The following is a 20,229-nucleotide window of genomic DNA, read 5'->3' as shown; positions in this document are numbered from 1 at the left end:
CAAATCAATGCCCTCACTGAACTGAATGGGAATCTGCCAGCTCACACCAGGCAAAGAGCTGGCCTGAAAAATACACTCAGCAATGTGACGGGGAAAAAAAGGAGGAGAATCCAGGTACCCATTGCACTGCAGGAAATTTCAAATGTGTTTTCCTCATTCCAAAACAAAACCAAAGGCTTTAAAGCGAGCATGATGATGAGAGTTTTGAGTTTCAGTCAAGTGGGATACGTCCAAAGACTTTCATTACTTTCTGTCCACCTGGATTCGAATCCTTGGAGCCTCACCTTGAATTCCAGGACAAAAGGAAATGTGGTTTGTGGTTTGTGCCCTGGCTGAAGAGTAAGGAGATGAGAATCCAAACCTTGGCTCTGCCACAGACTCTCCTTTGAGATGGGAGGTGAGGCGTTGAATATCCCTGTGCGTCAGCTCCCAAGAATGAGGACAGCAGCCCTACCGAGCTTTTATGCCAGCTTACGTGATATTTTGTTCTATCTAAAAATGTAGAAATTTAAAAAAAAAAAAAAAATCAAGGTGTCCCAGATTCACTCATTGCTTCCAAAAATACAGATCATTGCCTACTACAGAGAGGAGCAAATAATGTCACTGTGCTGCCATTGCACCCAAGCAGAGGCAGAATTCAAGTAGCCATCTGCCAGGTGGTATCTGGCAAGGGATAGCCAAGCTTTTGAAGAGGGATGGCCAAGCATCCATGGAACACCATGATAGCAGAGTAGATGCATACACCCCTGGATGTGCAATTGAGCTACGTAGGTGGAATTAGAGGGGGCAACAAGGGATAAATTGCCTTGGGTTTCCAAAATGTTTGATGTTTAGCAGGCAATGCTCAATGCTTACCCCAATACCTTTCATTCCTGTTCCTCTCTCTATGATGATCCTCTTTTTTATGTGGCTGTATGAGGAAGCTGATTCAGCTGAAAAAACAAACTTCCTCCAAAAAGGCTCTTTCTCAAGCTCACCAGTTGCCCCATTTGGTCCTGCCCAAACTTGCATGCTAAGGAGAATCTGAAATAGCAAATTAATGATTTCTGTGCTAAGAAATTTGATCTCTGCACATGGGTCCTGTTAGCACCGTCCATTTCTGCTTCTTGGCTAAACTGTATTATCAAGAATACAGATGTATGTTGAACTCACTCCTTCTCTTAGGTACAGAGGTGCCCTCCGGGACCGGATAAGATGCAACACACAGTCAGGAGTCCCTGGGACTCCATCTTCTCCTTGTCTGAGAGGTGAGATATTACTGCTGCCTCCTGAAATCTCCCAGGTAAGCTATTCTGGCTGCCTCAGAGCTGGCAGAATAGAGCAATGCTGCATTCAGTCTAGTTCAAACATAGGTATGTTCTTGGAGTGTCAGTGAGATCAGATCTGCGGGAAGAAGCCCTCAAGGAGTGCCTTGGGAAAGCAGGAGCTGTCTGCAGAAGTGTGCATCCCACAGTTTAGAGAGCTGCAAGAGGGAGGCATCCCTGCATGCAGATGGCAATGGATGCTTACTTATCTCACGATCCTCTTCTGATGCTGTTCTGAAAGCTGTAACACTGGATGCAGAGGGGGGCAGACAGAACTTCACAGCGGAAATATGAGAGGCAGCCCTCAGGCTGCACAGCAGTCTTACTTGGCACAGAGCTTGAGTGAGTATCTAGCGCAAAGTAGCTCTAAAACAGCCATAGGGTCAAAGGCCTCATTTCCTGTAACCTTTGTGGTTAAGAGCTTCCCTGGAGAGATGGGACTCTCAAGTCCTGAACTGCTGCTCGTTGACCTCAGCCAGGGGTTTTATGCTGGAACTCTCTCCTTTCCCAAACATCCTACACCCCTGGGCTCTCTGCTGGGCTGTCCCACAGCTGAAGGCTGCTGCAGTGCTCCTGGAGTAATATTGGCTGTGCAAGAAGATTAGAGCCGGGCAGCTTAGTCCCAGCTCTTGCTCTAGTGGTTTTTTGATACTTTTAGATAGAGTGAAGTAGAACTAATGGAAGAGATTTCAGTTTCCTTTTTCACCTTTCATATACCAGGCAGTAACAAACAACTAAATAAGGAAGACTGAAGAAGTCTCATCCTTTGACAACTGTGTGATGTGCCTTCCTTATGACACTCAAAACAGATAAACTACTCAACATCTACTGTACTGGAGTCACCGATCCTTGATACCTGAGCCTCAAAGGCTACAGGGAAGATGCAATGTCTACAAAAGCCTCAGTATCCCTATCTTGCAACTCTAAATCACCTGGATTGGATTAACAGAAATGCTTGTTGGAAGGGACCTCTTAACATCTCTTGTCCAACCTTCAGTCTTAAAACCAACCCAAAGTTAGGTCAACCATGGCTTTGCCTACCCAACTCTTGAACACCTCTAAAGATAGAGATCCCACCACCACTCAAGCAAACTATTTCAGTTCTGGGTACCCTCTTTGTGATCACACCATCATCAGTAAGCACATAACACTGTATCCTAGGTGTTAGGTAGTTCATCTAAATAGCAATTGTGTGTTTAATCTGTGATCAGTTTCCAGAGATATTTAGGACTCAGATGTTATCAAAAGATGCCCTCCTCCATCCACTAACTCTAGAAGGAGATTGGATGTTCAAGTTCATCAGTAATTTTCCTCTTCTATATGCCATCATCATCACTTTGACCACTTTGGCTAAAATTCACGATGTTCTCTTATGGCAACAGTTTTTGATTTACGGGCATAGAAACATTGGCATATTGATGACACAGGCTGCTATTATTATTAAATTAGAGGGCTAAAGGGACATGGGCAGATCTCTCTGCCTGCAGAATCATGTTTTATTTTCAGGAAAGTCCAAGTCTTTCTGAGTCTGAATGGGAACATTTTGGGGAATAACTCTGTCCCACATCACTGCAAGTCCAAAGTCATGACAGAAGGGGCCTGGTGGGGTGATAACACAAGAATAATCCTATGCCACCCAAAGAGAAGCTCCTCAGGAATGCTTTGAACAGTATCACAGTATCACAGGAGACTGCCTGAAGGCCTGGAGTGGTCATTCAGGATTTATCATGCACCAAGTCACAACAATTGTGCCCCACTTCTGTATGTAGGGGATTGGTGCATATTAATTCTGAGAATTGTGTTGCCCTTCCCAGATTTATTTCCTTTTTCCATTTGTGGTGAGGGAAGAAGCAATGGGATTAAGTCCTCCATATGGCTGAGAAGAGCACAGCTTCATATGTCCCTGGGTGATTAGCACAAATAGAAACCAGACCCCAGTTTCCATATCAAAGGATGATGGGACTGGACCTACCCACTTTTCACATTGAGTTATGAAGCTTTTGTGCAAAGACTAGGCATATAAGCCTTAGCCAAGAGATGCGATTATGCAGATTGCCCTCTTTTGTTCTATTACTCCTCAGCCCCTGAGAGGGTCTAAAGCAACTTAGGACTCCTGGAGCATGTAGGAGTGGGCAAACCACAGAACAGAGTTTGAGTTAGTCTGTTCACAAATACCTTACAGCATTATTATCTCATGTGCACAGAGCTGCCAAAGATATCTGGATGGCAGCTCTTCTGCTGAGTGGTTAGCTCTTTTCCAAATTGCATAACTCTCTGTCTCTGACCAAATCAGAGATGCTCTGAATTGCTGAGTGCTGAGGAGTCACACAGGTACTGCCAATGGAGGGATTTTTTTCTAAATAGCATTTTACATCTCTTAGGAAAGGTCAAAGAAGGATTAATTGTGCCTCTGGATTGGGGAATCCCTTGGAAATGAGTTTGATCCGACTATCTATTGCTGATAATCGCACTGACTCTTTACAGCCTTGACTGCTGTACTGCTGTAGTGTATCAATCAAGATAATTATTCCTCCTTTTGACTATGCTATGTGGGATTGAGCAGAGATTTTCTACAGAAGATGAAGCAGCAGACAGATTTATTACTTGGGCAGCTCAAGACAGCTTTTTCCAAGGCCAGGACTCAGTATGGATCCATGTGATATCTGAATGACAGAGGATTAGATTCCTCTCTGCCACAACCAAAGGAAGAAAGAGCCTTGCAGTTGAGGAGTCAGACCTTAAAACACAACCAATCTCTATCATTTCATTCCTTTGCTCTAACAAAGTGACTGTGGTAAAGAGCCCAATGTCTGCTTCTTGGTTAGACACAGTCACTGCCTCCACAGCCCTACTAACGCTGCTGCTGCCAGTTAAGAGAGGTCAGTGCAAAATACTGATTGTCTCATACAGAAAGGTTAGAAAATAAGGTGTGAGATCAAGACCAGCTGGTAGATAGCACCAGATTCCAAGGTAGGCAGGTGGTCTAAACTATAACAGAAGGAAATGCCTTTGCACATATGGTCTTTAATGAGGCACTAATTGGGCACTGGGTGAACAGGACAAAGAAGTACAGAGGATGTGGCTTGAGGTTTTGGCTGATGTGAAGCTGGAGGTCTGGAATAAAATGAAAGGTGGGGTTTTTACAACTCTTTTCTGTGATTTCCAGCAGGATAGGGACACCAGGAGGGCAGGCACACCTACTCCAAAGTCACAGCTAACTCTGAGAAGCTTTTCCTAACCTGGCAATGCAGTCTCCAAGTACTCCTGCCAGTAGGAAGAGGGATCTACTAAGATGCAAGGGTGAAGGTGAGAGGCAATCTTGCTTGCCCTCTTTCTCACATACAGTTGCAGAAGGGACAGGATGCCCACCCAGATCTCCCTGGGTGGGTGCAAGATGCCTCAATATATACAGCCCTGGTGCCAATAATTAACACATGTGAGACTGATGAAAGAAGTCAATGAGGGATGATTATTTTGCTGCCCACATGAGAATTTCTTCTCCCTCCAGTCCTACATCTGGTAGCAATTTTACAGCTCCAAATAGAAAGGAAGTAGATGAGAGGGGCTTAGTCAAGCTCAGGCCCATATGAGGAGAGCAGAGACAGTATGCTAGAAGGAAACAGACAGAATTTGGGAAAGCTGTTTTGCTTCCCATAACACTTGCGTTCTGCTGCATAAGATGGAAAGGTGTATGGATTTTTTCTGTGATCTCCCATGCATTACTTGGGCTTTGGGTATGGCGATAAGGGCTGTAAATCCATGAGTGTAATTCTTGCACCCTTCAGACCCCTTGAGTTTCCAATATATTGTGCTATATAATCTAATTGAAAAAGCAGTTTCTTGGGCTGCCTCAGTCACGTGCTCCAACCTAAGCATGGCAGGGTTGAGGGGAAGGGTTGGGTTTGTCCCAGGCATGCAGTCTGATTTGCTGTGGGAACACTCACCATGCACCTTGGGCACCTTGGCTTTCAGGTGTCGCTCGCACTTGGCCTTGGCTTTTAGCAGTAGAAAGATCTGCTCCTCTTTGGTGATGACATCATCAGCATCCACCTGCAGCGATGGGAAGAAATGAGGTTAAACCTCAGCATGGAAGAGCAGCGGGACACAAACTACTGAGATAATGCAAGTGTGATCTGAATGCAAAATCTCCATTGCATAAGCAGTTTTCTCTACCAGCCTTGCTCTTCCCATCTCATTTCAGCAATTGGTGTCCCAAGCAACAGCTTTTGCAAGATGCCACACGGAAACACCTGTGCACACGGCAAAGGAAGTGCACATTCCAATTGCTTATATCTAGAACATGCATGTACCCAGGAAGGGAGAGATTTCTTGGGTGGCATACCTCAGCTAGGAGAGATGAGGCTACTGCCCAAGGGAAAAAAGCATAAATAATATTGGCGCAGCATTTTTTAAACATTTTGGGGACATAGAAGTATAGTTAAATATAGCACTTAGGGAATGGCAAAGCAACACTGTGCTTCCTGACATCAACCTCTTGGATAACACTGCCAAGGGTTAAATCATCAAAGGCTTCTCCCTTTAACAATCACAGCTTGGCATCAGTGTCCAACTTCTCATTCAGGCCTTCAGCCATGAGGCATCAGGTTCTATCAACATCATTAGAGGAGTTAATGAGCTGACAGCATCTGTCTCTAAAGACTGAGGAACATCATTCTCCAGAGGTCAAGCTACAATAATGAGGAAGGGCTACAGGCAGAATTCTTTTCCGCAGAAACTACTTGCTGATACAAGATGTACAAGGCCCTCCAAGGCACTTGCTGGTTATGAAAACCCATCCTGCATCATGAAGATGGTGCATTCCCACTAGGCAAGGCTGCCTTCTGAAAGTATAGAGCAGGCTGGGCCTACAGGTCCTTTGGTTGTTATAGCATGAAGAGTTTTGACCTAATACAACATGGCTGCTTTCACTGGGAAAAAATTCTTTACTCAGAAAGTGATGAGGCACTGGCACTGCTGCCTGGAGTGGTTGTGGATTCCCCATCCCTGGAGATGCTCAAGGACAGGTTGGATGGGGCCCTGGGCAGCCTGCTTCAGTCGGTGCCAACCAGCCCATGGCAGGGGGTTGGAGCTGGATGATCTTTGAGGTCTCTTCCAACCCAAGCCATTCTATGCCCACCTTACCCTCTAGGTGGTCTATGATCTGCAGTGAGTAAGGACAACTATGGATGGCATCTACCCGCTAGCATGCCTTCCTATTGAACACATACTTGTGAGATCTTTCAGGTTTGGGTCAACTGTGCTTTTCTGCCACATACAGCAGAAGAGTCTCTGCGATACTGGGGCTAGGATCCACAAAATCACCTCAAAAGCTAATTTAAAGAATGAAAGAACCACATACGGTGCTCCTGAGAGGAAGCTGGTGGCTGAGGTACTGGACTGAAAGAAGAAAGTGATGTAGTAAGTCGGGTAAAATCACTGTTCCCCTCACCGCCTCCATTTCCCTAATATTAGTCTGCTTTGATTAGACTATGAAAGCAATAGGAGAAGCAGTTATGTTCCTCTGGATTTACATAAAACTTAGCAGTCACTTGTGATAGTGTAATGTAATCAAGAAGGGCTCCTGTATTGTGTTATAGAAATAAACTGTTGTTTTGTTTGTTTGTTTGTTTAATTTATAAACTTATATTGACTGCTGGTGAGATTGGCACCACTGTACATCTGTAATGCTAAAACTTATGGCAGCACTCCACATCCTGATGGATTGAGCAGGTCTAAGCATTAATGCAAAGTACAAGCAGGCAAAGGAAAACACGAGAAAGAGAAGAAGTGAATTGCGGATGAGAAGGAAACCTGCAGACAGGTTGTAGAGTCTGCCTAGAGTCTGAAGCAGGGCAAGAATGATATTTCATTGTATTCCCCCCAAACTTCCATCTTCAGAACATAATAATAATGGTTAATGAAGTCCTACTTAGCAGTAAATGCAGATTCTAGTTCACATGCTCTCTATAGAGGGGAACAGTGGATGTTTGAGCAGCTGATGTAGTAACAGACACGCAGATGGGTATCTAGATCTGATAATGGGATTCTGAGTAAAACAGAAGTTAGTTTTTCATGTTCTTGGAAAAAAATCCACATTAAAATCCCTCGTCAAAACCACATTAATGTTAATGCAAAAGAAAGCCACCCCTTTCCAGATGTTTGGCCACTCCAATTTAAGGCAACATCCAGCATTTCAACTCTTTCATTGGAAACATAAAACCTTTGGGTTAAATCCTGCTGTCATTTATAGCTGCACAAATCCTGAATGATTCCACCAAAGCCAGAGGAGTTAGCCTGGATTTATAGTGGCTGAATGGAGCAGAGTGTGACCTCAGGCATTTCAAATAATTCATCCCTTCTGTGCTTCACCCTGAGACTCCTTCAGCCATTCTTTGTGAGGGGGCAGCTCCTGCCAGCAGGACGTATGGCCTCTAGGCCAGGCACAGAAAATAAATTTTATTTCCCAGAAGCAAAGCTGAAGCACCAAGCACCGTGCCCAGAGAAGAGTAGAAAAGCTAGAACAGGGCTTGGAACTGAATCTGGGCTGATATGAGTACAGAGAGAAACGTTTGAGTTTTTGCTGATTCTAGGTGTCCCTGTTTGAGCAGGGTGTTGGACCTCCAGAGATCCCTTCCAACCTCAACCCTTCTGCGATCCTCCTTGGCTGAGGAAGATGAAACGTTCATGTAAATACGCACATGAAAAAGAATAGGTATTTTCATTAAGTCCTCTGGCTTTAAGGAGACAAGTGGTGGCATCATCCCTGGTGGTGCTCAAGAACCATGAAGACGTAGCACTGAGGGTCAGTGGGTATGGGGGGAATGGGTCAATGGTTGAACATGGTGATCTTAGTGGTCTTTCCCACTCCCTTTCCCTTTCCCATTCCCTTAATGATTCCACGATAATGCCCTCAGTAATATTCTTTAGCTTTTGATTAGCCCCAAAGAGCTCAGGCAGTTGGACCAAATTGCCTTCAGATCCCTTCCAACTAAACCATCCAACTTCAAGAAAAATCTAAAATGCTGTTCTTTTGCTGCTGAATAATTCATGTTAAACACCTACAAAGCAAAACTGGTCCAACTGTTGGATACAATGGCTAAATGCAGTCCTGTGAACAGCAAAAAATATGCAGCCATGCTTTCTGTTGCTATGATGGAATTTGGGAACAAGTTTTAAGACTGTAAAAAATTATCTTTTTTTTTTTTTTCCAGTATATTTTATCATTATGCTGACCATTTTCAGTCAGCATAGATACATAATGTGCAAGCTTTCAAATGGTATGGATACAGCTGCAATCAGAGATTTAGTTCAGAAGTCTGATCAAGCCTCTCTACTGGTCTTTCATAAGCCCTATCTTAACAGAGAGGAATATCCCTCACTTAACAGTCATGCCTTATTCACATCATCTAGTTGCAAAATAGATAGACTCAAGAAATTAGACATATTTCAATCAGACTTAGCAAAGCTTCCTTTTTGACAAACAGTCTTGATACCTGATCCAAATAAACTGTGGAACGGCCTTGCTGAAATCATTAACATATGGGTACATCAACTTATTTTAATCTGAATATCCCCAGGCAGCAAAATAAGTGGCTCCACTTTCTGATGCAGGAAGATCTTGAGTCACTGGCCACCAGAAACCAGAATCTGACAGCTGTAAGAACTGTCTCTAGTTCCAAAGGCTGAAAGCTCCTAGGGATGCTCTGCCAGAACAGGTCAACTCAATAAATCTATTTTTACATTCCTATGGACACTTTTTCAAGGCAATAAAACATCATATCATGCTGTGCATCTAAAAAAAAATATGCATGTACACTTAGGATGTGCTATGCTCAGCACAGCCTATTCTGTGCACCTGCTCTTCAGGACCAGGCAAAAGTAGATGAAGCAAAGACACCAGAAGTATTTCTTTCAAGCTATAACCCACATAGATTTACATATTCAACACTTCCATCATTTTTCACTAAGAACCTCTCCCACCTGCCTAGAGCTCACCTGTTTACAGCTCAACTCCTTAATCTCTAATTCACTGGACACACATTAGTCAGTAGAAAGGAATTATTATAATAGCTCACAAAGATAAAACCTGCCTCGTTAGCCAACGCAGGCCATCTATAAAAGCATTTACCCATCTGGGGTGTGTGAGTGTTTGTTTATCCAGGGTTCCTTAATACTCACTGCATATTCAACCACAGATATCAGCTGAGGTTCATGCCAAGCTATCAGCTGAACCAAGTCAGATCAGCTGTGCTTTTTTACAATTATAAAGAGACATGAATCAGGTAAAGGGGTTTTTCTTTTTTAGAACCTGAAGTGAAGACAGAACTTTTTATCCCAGAGTTTTCCCAGGTGGGAGTGATGATTTCCTTTCCTTCCTGGTGGACGGACATAAGTTCATAAGTTATGGTGTTGTCCTTTTTTATCTACCTCTAATACCTAATTCTTTTTGTGTAAGGGTTCCTTGGTTTCCTTCTACACACTGGACAATGGTTGCAATGATAATATTTTAGAAGCTCTCAAAGTCTTTTTCTTTGTATGCAGGAATTTAATTAATGAGAGTTAAACTTGGTTTTATTTCAGGGTGAAGCATGCCTCTAATGTAGAAAGAGAATACCTTAAAAACAAATAATCAGCAAAACAAAGCATTCCTGTAAAACTTCTATTTACAGGAACATTCTATGTGAGGTGAGTTTCCCAATTGTTTCTATTGCTATTGGCTTAATAACAAGTATGGATCCAGATCAAGAGCTGAGGGTATGGATGCTTTGACAGCTCTGCACCCCTGCAATGTCAGATTTTTTGGGAACAGCTTTGATTTTACTCCCAAAGCAGGTGGCACAAAACATGATTGCCCTGAAGAGTGAGAGGTTCTTTGGGCACCTGCAATCTGCACTAACAGGTCACTTGAGAAGAGCTGACAAGATCTGCAGAAGGTAGGAGCTCAATTTTCACTGGCTTGAACTGTGAAGGCAAGAAAAGCATTTGAGGAAAGTCACAGATAGGTACATCCATCTAACTTAGTAGGATGAGGTCAGTGTGCCCCTGCAGACAGTAATCTCTGAAGAAGATCTGACAGCAAATCCTTTTCCATGAGCCCTTCCTAACGTGCTTCAGAATTAATTCCTGCATTGAGCGTATTTGACATGAAATTTATATAGACTCACAGATGTAACAGGTCTGGAAGCACACAAATAGGTGCAGGGGGACAGCTTTGCCCTGCTCTTCTGCTATTAATGAATGCATCTGAGAGTGATGGGGTCTCTTGCTTGGACTCCCCAGTTTTGCCAGTTCTGTCCCCTCAACTTCCCAGTACTGTCTTGTTTTCTTTCTTTGTTGTTTTATTTTTTATTTATTTATTGTCAGAAAAAAAGAAAGTTCCCTGTGGGGGAAAGATTTAAGTTATTTTCTCTTCCCTTTGTTCAGAGAATGCAAAAATACAAAGCAGGAGACAGGTCAAGCTGGGAAGGGTGAAATGACAATGCTATCCAGAGCCTGTTAAATATCTTTTTATTATTATTTATTATTATTATTTTTTCCCTCTCTTCCTTTGCCCCCAGAGGAGGCCACAGGCTAATTATGATAATGTTTTCTTGTATTTCCATTTCGTTGGCTGATCTCCCAGCCACTAAAGTAAACCCCAAATCTCAACGGGGAGGTCATATTCATCCTTGTTTATGGGACTCATTTTCAGAAATAACACTATCCTTTTTGTGAAACTTCCCTGGCAGCAGCTCAAAAAAATAGCTGAAGGCAAACAGATTCCTTGGTCAGGGTTGAGAGCATCGCAGCTGCTGGACGAGCCCAGTGCAAAGGACTGCTGGTGATCACCACCTTGGAGGGCAGTAGGCTGGGTAGCTGGAGGAGGGAGAGGGGTATGAGAAAGAAGGGGTCTGTTGTGACAGGACAAGGGGAAATGGTTTCAAACTGAAAGAGGGGAGGTTTAGATTGGATATAAGGAAGGATTTTCTAATGATATGAGGGTGGTGAGGCACTGGCACAGATTACACAGAGAGATGCCCCGCACCTGAGTGCACTCAAGGTCAGACTTGGTGGGGCTCTGAGCACCTGATGGAGCTGTAGACATCCCTGTTCATTGCAGGGGAATTGGCCCAGATGGCCTTTGAGAGTCCCTTCCAACTCAAACAATTCTACGGAAAGGTAAATATGAAAATGAAACCTGCTCTACTAAATTTTGCAAGAATCAAGATATCTGTTCAGATCAGGAGGTTAATCCAACTATGTTTAACCTAGGACCAGACCAGTGGCTACTACAGATGAGCATAATTCTGCTGAGATGAGAGCACCAGGCGGGTTAGAGGTCAGCCTGGGGTGCTGTGGCCTGGCAATGCAGACACATGGCAAGACTAAGTCATGCCCCAGAGTAGCAATTCAGCTGCCTTTGACAGAAGCTGATGTGGCCACTCTACATAGAGTGAGGCAAATTGTTACCACAGAGCTTGTGGTAACACTGGGTTGCTCAGAAGAAGGAAAATTTGGCTGCATGTAGGAGATCAGGAGCACAAAGTGTTGCATGGATCAGTAATGGGGTAGCAATGTAGGATGAGGGAAGAACTGAGGTTCTGACATCTGTTTTTATCTTGTTTTTCTTTTTTCTTTTTTTTTTTCTTTTAATGAATGGGTTTAAGTGAGAAGGGAACGACCCTCTGTTATTTTGTCATTGCATTCAGGTATCTTGTTTTTCTCTTTTTATCCTGTGCTTCTGCAAATGAGTATTTGTGCAAGCCTGCAATTCCTGACCACTGGGCCCTGCTGATTTACTGATGAACCCTGTCAAGTATAGAACCAGTAATTTGTACACATTCTCTTGGACAAACTGTACCTTGTGCAATCTCTGTTAGTAGATCTGCCAGTCCTATAGCAACGTGGGATCTGCCAGGCTGCAAAATCTAAATGTGATTCATACAAGAGGAGAGGATCTGGTACTTCAAATTTCAGTGGCAGCTGACAGCATCTCCTTCACGGAGGGACAGAGCAAAGTAAATACAGATAAATGGTGCTTATTCTATTCCAATTTGGGCGAGACTGGACTTTCGTGTGTTGCTGTTTTGTTTTTTTTTCCCACTGCACAAACATTTTAATTCCCTTTTCTTATTTACTGCTACCTCTGTGCATCTTCTCTGGCTGCCTGAGATTATCATTACTCTGTGTAAAAACTATGCAGAAACAACAAAAAATGACCTGGGAGCAAGCTGCTGCAAACAGGTTCTGCCTCAGGGGAGACTGGGGAGTGAGACTTGTTCTGCCTTGAGGGACTTAGTTTACCTGAATACACATCATTTCCAACTTTAAAAGAAAAATGTGGTTTGCAACTAATTTCCTGTCAGGTTAATGCTGGAAAGATTTAAAAATACATAAAGCTGGAGTAACAGTTGGTCCAGACAGAGATGCACTAGCCACATCAGTGGCATAATCCATTGCCAGCTGTTAATGGCAGAAGCTGTGGGAGTGGAGGCTGTGATAAGCTCAGGACACCAGGGTGTTGAGGAAGATGGTGGGAAGAAGGTCAGTTCATAGCAGAAAGTCCTATTCTTGGGTTTTGGAACTGATAGCCCAGAGATGTGATGGATGCCCCATCCCTGGAGACAATGTCAGGCTGGATGGGGTTCTGAGCAGCTGATGGTGCTGTGGATGTCCTTGCTCATTGCCGAGGAGTTGGAGTAGATGGTCTTCAAGGGTCCCTTCCAACTCAAATGACTCTATGACTCAGGTTCACCTATGAAAAGAAGTCCTGGTGGGTGCTCAGCTGAGCACTCTGTATGGTTATTCTACCATGTACATGTGTGTCCTGCACTCCATTCCACTTAAAGAGCCAATAAATAAATTCTAGGAGATGGCTTAGTGCTTTTAAAGGCTGAGATAATGAAGATTGGTCTGGGATAATAAAATAGTATGGCCTGAAGACAGAAGGCTGAAAGGAGGGGGATACCCAAGAGGGACCCAGCTAAGAAGGAGATTGGGGTGAGGTAGTTGATGTGAGGGGGAAGAAGAGCTGATGAATCCTGCTGAAGTGGGATGCTGTCCAGGGGCTGGGGAAGCATAGAGAGGTGAGCACATGAGATGTTCTGCCTGTTATTCCCAGCCTCCCAGAGGGTAAATTAAGTTGGTGGTTTTGCCTTAATCCCTCGACCACATCACCCAAACCACTGCCTGCTCCAGAACAGCAGTAGGTCTCTGCTCCTGCTAGCTGAGCTTGGGGACCCTGTGCTGCATCTATGGAAAGCCGAATAGCTTCCTGCTGTGCTTAGAGACATGTCAGTGCTTCCCAAGACTGCCCTCACCAGGCTGGCTGCAATCTGCTCTCCATCCTGCTCTCAGAGCCTGATATTCTGTGGTTAAGAGGTCCCCACAAACTTTTGAGAACTTTCCTGTTTATCGCTGCCTTGATGCCCTGCTGGGAGAAGATCACGTAGTTCCAACCTCTTGCACACTTTCTAATGCACTCCAGGTCTCAGCATGGATTTCCCATGACTGCTGTAATAAGAAAGATGGCAGGAATGGGAAAACAGAAGAATGTCCATGGGAAGATGTTGTGCAGAATTGGAAATGCCTCATGCGAGGAATGAACGGCATTTAAAGATCTGCAATGTCTAACACTAGCATGGCAAAGCGAGGGCCCTGCAATTTCTTGAGTTTCAGCCAGGAAAGGATATTGATCCTGTGGGAATCTACTGTCTATGTCATACCATGTCTGCATCACACGTTACTAGCACTGATGAATGCATTTCCACGTGCTGTGTGGATGTATGCAATTTGTCATCGCTAGGAGGGATGGAGGACACATCTGGTCCTGCAGCAGATATGTCTGCTGTTCCTTGGAGAACAGTTCAGGCTGAGTTGGTCTCACTGATACTCTTCCAACCTCACTTGCTCTCACTTCTCCTTGGGGAAGCTTCATCCTTCCAGCAGCACAGGCAGAAGGAGAAGAAAATCTGCTTGAATAAAGCTCAACTTCCAGACTCATCGTAACTCATGCTTAAGGGAATTAACTGATTTTAATGTGGATGGAACACAGATGTCCACTTTATTTGATGATAATGGCAAAAGATTTTTGGAGGTTGAGGTGATACCATGACAGCAATAGAACAGGTCTTTTATCATCCTTGTCTCTTCCACACTCTTGAAGATGATTACCTGTGTGTATCTCCTTCTCTAGCCATCCTGTCATGTAAATGCCTGTCTTACTATGTCTCATGTTTTGCAATCAGCACCTGCAGTTCCTCAAGGGGAACTGATATTTAAGGTACACTTCCAGGATACAGAGTTTTAGGAGAACATCTCCCTAACTAAAGTTATTGCTTTCCTGCTTTGCATCCCTGGAGCAAATGAGGTGGAACCCAAGAGGCTGAGCTATGAGAAGTTCCTTCCAAGCAAGGAAGAAACTCAAGACAACTGCTTAGCTGTGCTGCCAAGCAAAAGTGGTCTTCCTGGTAACTAGAAGATGGTGTTGGTGTAGAGAGGTCAGCAGTGATCAGTACTGGTTTGAGTTACATTCTTGAGTCATGAACGGCACACGTTACGCTCCACACTTGTGCAACACAGTTACTGTAGTCATGAATGATTAATCCCAACCTAAAGCTAATGTCTAACACGTTCAGATTAATTATGACCTAAGACCATACAGGTCTTAACTCTGACTACATCAGACTCAAAATAGGCATCTGCTGGGCATCCAAGCTTGAGAGCTCAACCCACCAACTATCCTCTCACAGAGGCAGAGACCATAAGGTTTAAACTCAACCTAGAAAAGCTGGTGTATGCAATTCAATCTACCGAAGGATGCAGGAATGTTCCTTGGTGTCCACTTGGCAAACATGAAGCTGAATGTGATTCTTGAAGCTCTTGCGACTTGGGATCATGCTGGCTGTTAATGGAGCCTCTGTCTGTGCCCAACTGGCTGAAAAAGCAGGAGGGATGAAAAAGGAAGCGGAGGTCACTCTGAAATTGTTTTGATGTGCTCACACCAGCACATCTGTCTCAAACCTAAGGAATGATACAGTGAAGTGTTTTGTAAGACCCTCCATTTCCCAGTGTGTGAACATAGGTACAGAAGTGATTTCTCTCTTCTTCCCTGGTCTCATTCTTTGGAAGCAGATGGTTTCTTTGGGACCATACTTTCCTATCTATTAATTGTGATTATCTCACAATTTTCAAGATTCAGAGGGGATAGGCACTGATTTCTGCCCTATTTCCATTTACATTTTTTCAGTCTTTCAGAACAGGAGTGGAGTCTGTTAGGCCATGAAAATGGCATTTTTTTTTTCTCTTTTATTTCTTTAATCATTTGCAAAGGAGCTGGGGGTTAGAAAGATCAACATGTTCTGTGGGGGTGTACTTAGGAGGAGAATGCCAACAGCCTTTCTTAGCTCTCCAAACTGCACAGAGGCTGGATTATCTGCATTTCACAGTTAACAGCTGTTGCTTATCTGAAACCAGTCAATACCATTAATGATGAGAATGAAAGACTCTCAGTAGAGTGTCTAGTTGAAAGCCATTTAGGAGCAATTAAAAGTGGCCTAAGAGTTAAAGCCTGGTTTTTTTTTAGGAAGTAATAGCACACAAATATTTTCGATTTTCTTTCAAATCATACCAAGCTTTTCCTACACTGCTTGTGAAGTAATCATTAAGAAGTCATCTCTAACTCTGTTTATTATGAAAGGTTCCTCTTTTTTTTTTTTTTCTGCAGGGAAGGTGCAGCTGGAGATGCATTTCTTTTTGGTGGCATCACTTTTAAGCACATGCAACCAGAGTCACTCGGACCATTGGGCAATAGAAGGCAGAGCTGAGTGCATCTGGGAAGGCTCTGGGCAAAAGAGGCAGAGGGAAGGGGAAAGCAATGCCAGGCTGCAACACGAGCACCTCCTTCTCTGGGGTGCACTGGCTTCATGGACTAGATTTCCATGCAATAGGACCACACTGAGGACATCCCTGCCTTATCACATGACTCCTCCAGTATTCCACCTCATTTTGTAGTCATGACCCATTCCTCACTCATTAAGGAGAAAAACAGCCTCAACAGGGTGTTCAGCTGAACTCAGATCCTGGTCAGGCAGCATATATGAGGTATCTAAGTACCTACATGCATCTCTATAACCTGAAGTGAATGCCTGAGTGCCTTTGAAAAGTGAGCATGGGATTCTGCCATTTTCCCTCAGTTTCTCACAGGCACAGCAAGCATCACCTTTCCTTGTCTTATCTGTTTTGGCCTCATCTTTGTGTTCATTGATGTCTCAATGGAAGAGGGAGAGGCAGATTTCAGAACAGACCTCTGCAATGAGCAGCAGCGAGTTGGAGAAGCATTCAGCTTCCTTCCATAGGCGTCTACTTGCAGTGGTATATATATGCATATATATATATGTATATTGCTGTTCTGTGCCTGGCAAATCATCAGCTTTTTGCTTGAAAACTTGACTGAATTTCCAGTACAGCTGTTCCAGGCCATGATGTGATTGATTTTTTTTTTTCCCCTTTTCTTTCTTTCTTTTTTTTTTTTTTTTTTTTTAATCTTTCAGTATGCTGCTGAGCCCTGATCAGTGATAAAGTACAAGACCACACAGTGGCCCTATACAGCCCATTAATTTTATGAGGGAGGCAAAGTCTTGGCATGTCATCCCTACTGCAACTTGGAGACCTGGGACACCAAATCTCCCAGGTCAGGCCAACCTGCTCCTTTCCAGAATCCTGTGTGCATTCTGCTCTTGGTGCCAGATCCAGATGTGTCCAATCTCTAATCCCAGCATTTTCCCACCCAGATTTAGCAAAGACACATCCTTGAGCCATGGTCCAGCCCTCTGCTCTTCTCTCCCATCTGGGGAAAAAAATCACTGGAAGCTGAACTCTTTCTTCCCATCTTTGATGTCAGAGAAGAGTTTTGGTGGATGCTCCTGAGATGTTTCTGCTACAAATGGTCATCCCACATCCCTCAGCCTGCTGCCTCAGTACTGGGGATGTGGGATTCACTTCTGCCAGGTCACGTCCACTGGGGTGATGCTACCACTCATGGACCGCAAGGAAATGAATATTTGTGCCCTCTGCATGCTGTGCCAATGGTGTGGGCCAGGCAGGTATGGGCTGAATGCTGTCTCTCCTACTCTGCACTGTATGTGCGAGCAGCCACAGCTGAAAGCAGAGAAACCTCAGCTTGCAGCACAGCAGCAGTGTCTGTTTGCTCCGAGGTGCACCTCACGTACCCCATTGCGTGGGACATGCTGAGCAGCACGGCCAGTTGCTGAGGTCAGTTATGAATGACAGATGCCAGTGTACACATAGGGAACAGCAAAGATAGAAGCTAGCATGGCTTTAGGCAGGAAAGTTGTCCCTTGAGGGGTGTACACCCTTGAGGGGTGTAGCCATTGTGGTGGGGGTCAGGGCACTGTGACAATGCTGCATCTACAGATGCACCTCAGTGGGCTTCATGTCATCTGAGCTTAGGGATCAGTGCAGAGAAATAGGAGCACGGGGATCACCTCTTGAAGCAGACATCTCCCAAAGAAGGCCCGTTTGTCTGTGCTGGCTGTTGGCTGTTCAGCTCTGGGCATCTTTGTGACCACAGGAAGGATATTGGTTACAGACAGTGCCCAAGGCTGAAGGTGCTTTTCCAGCCAAGTGGTGGAGACTTAATGCTTTGCAGAGGTGTTACGGGTGAATCATATCATCCTGCACTGTTCTCTGCTCACTGTTCTCTCTGTTCTTATGCTGTGATGCATTCATGCTGTACCCTCCCAAAGAAGGTGTCTGCATCCAAACTGTTGCTTGGAAGTTATTTCAGATGCATGATGACTCTGAGCAAGGGAGAAGGCTCTTTGGCCTCAGCAAAAAGCACATAGGGACCACACTGCCCATTTAATGGTAGAGATAGCTGCAAGCCCAGAGCCAGGAACTTTTCCAGTTTATGCACAACTTTTATTGGTAATCACAGAATCATCAAAGTTGGAAAAGACCACTAAGATTATCTTGTCCAACCATCAGCCTATCCCTCCCATGCCCACTGAACTATGTCCCTCAGTGTCACCTCCACCCTTTTCCTGAACACCTCCAGGGATGGTGACTCCACCACTTTCCTGGAAATCATAGAATGATAGAATGGTTTGGGTTGGAAGGGATCTTTAAGATCATCCAGGTTGCTCACAGCCCCATCCAGCCTGGTCTTGAACACCTCATAGAGTCAGAATCACTGTTGTTGTAGGGCCGATAGCAGAATTCATGGGTCCAAAATCTGGAAGCTGTGAAGGAAAGAGTCTACGCTAGGCTGCTTTGGTCTCCAATGAAAATCTCTCTGTTGCATGGAGACCTGCATGGAGACCATGGAGACTCTTCGCTTTGAATTCCTACAGCTAGATGTATGCTCAGAGCAGCATCCAAATCATAGAATCATAGAATGGCCTGGGTTGAAAAGAACCACAATGATCATCTAGTTTCAACCCCCTGCTGTGTGCAGGTCACCAACCAGCAGCCCAGGCTGCCCAGAGCCACATCCAGCCTGGCCTTGAATGCCTGCAGGGGTGGGGCATCCACAGCCTCCTTGGGCAACCTGTGCCAGTGCCTCACCACCCTCTGCATGGAAAAACTTCCTCCTAATATCTAACCTAAACTTCCCCTGTCTCAGTTTAAAACCATTCCCCCTTGTCCTATGATTATCCACCCTCGTAAAAAGCCATAAAACTAAGGGCATTGATGTGAGACATGACAGTGAATTAGTGTTGTAGATTCAAGTCCAGCAGCTAAATGGCTTCAGGGAGAGCAGCACACACTACAGACTCCTGGCAGGAAAAAGGGTACGTGAGTTACTATGACTTGCTCAGGGTGTTTGGGGTGTCCAACCTCCCAGACAGACTACACCCAGTCAGTGCTACCAGGTTCCTACCTTCGTTGCACGTAGGCAAGTGCAAACAAACCTTTGGAGCAGGAAAGGGAGGTGGATAAGGGGGAGGTGGCAAGGCTTGGCGAGTCTCTGAATGTCTGGCCTGCCCAGCCCTCAGACCAAAAACCAGAGTCCTGCCCTGGTTTGGTGGGCACTGTGCAACAACGTGGCCTGGTGGCATCTCCAGGGTTGCTGCAGCACAGTGCAAGTATTCTCTGCAGCTCTGGAGTGCGCGACACCACTAATAGCTCTGGAGGAGCTGACGTGCCAGCATTCCTCAGCCAGTGCCAGGAAAGCCAGGCCAAGTACACAAGGAGTTGGCTCCCTTCTGTAATCACATTAAAGGCATTCTCAGGTCTTTCCAGCTTTTGCTGCAGTGATGCATTATCTGTCTCATTGTTCACAGGAGGCTATGCAGACAGCTTGGGCCATGGGAGGAGGCTCTTACTAGGGTGACTTGGCAAGAGCAAGGCTGTGCTCTTGGGGGGGCTTCATCAGCCACTGTACCATCACAGAGCACCAGCCTCTCTCCCTTCCTCACTACTGCATGCATCTAAGCAGTTGGGCAATAGCAAGACTAAGCCCATCATAGAGTGGAAAAGACCTCTAAGATGCACAAGTTCAACCCCAACCCACTCCACCATGCCCTCTGACCATGTCCCTCAGTGCCACATCTCCACAGTTTTGGAACACCTCCAGGGATGGTGACTCCACCACATCTTTGGGCAGCCTGTGCCACTGCATCACCACTCTTTGAGAGCAGAAATATTTCCCAATATCCAACCTGAGCATCCGCTGGTGCAAGTTAAGGCCATTACTTCTCATCCTATCAACTGAGGCTCACCCTACATTGGACTGTCAGAAATGCACTTTTTATTGCTTACAGTGCTGGGTTGGCTTCTCTTCTTTTCCCATTTTCCCACAGCATGGATTGTACCACACCTCTGATGTTGCCTTCTATGTCTGTGTGCAAATTATACAATTCTGTGCATTTCCAACATCTTATTTTAGTGAATCTTGGAGACTTTATGGTAATTGCCAGGTCTA

At 44.8% G+C, this 20,229-nt stretch overlaps 1 protein-coding gene and 1 long non-coding RNA gene across 3 annotated transcripts in view; one reads left to right on the top strand and one right to left on the bottom strand.

The window, feature by feature from the left end:
- PTH1R (parathyroid hormone 1 receptor) overlaps positions 1 to 20,229 on the bottom strand; it is a 112,426-nt gene that overhangs the window by 54,816 nt on the left and 37,381 nt on the right. The window contains exon 2 of the mRNA XM_048951852.1: positions 5,249 to 5,354. Coding sequence (XP_048807809.1) covers positions 5,249 to 5,354 — 106 coding nt within the window. The remainder of the gene's footprint in view (positions 1 to 5,248; positions 5,355 to 20,229) is intronic.
- LOC125696332 (uncharacterized) lies at positions 9,619 to 16,303 on the top strand. 2 transcript variants are annotated; one of them, XR_007378284.1, is made up of 3 exons: positions 9,619 to 9,653; positions 9,885 to 9,989; positions 10,137 to 16,303. It is a non-coding gene; the product is annotated as an uncharacterized LOC125696332 (long non-coding RNA). The 2 variants fall into 2 exon arrangements; XR_007378285.1 differs by having other exon boundaries at positions 10,134 to 16,303.

This window comes from Lagopus muta, chromosome 7 (genome assembly GCF_023343835.1).
Source record: "Lagopus muta isolate bLagMut1 chromosome 7, bLagMut1 primary, whole genome shotgun sequence".
NCBI lineage: Eukaryota > Metazoa > Chordata > Aves > Galliformes > Phasianidae > Lagopus > Lagopus muta.
The sequence above is the reverse complement of the archived record's forward strand: the minus strand, read 5'-3'. Positions and strand labels throughout refer to the sequence as shown.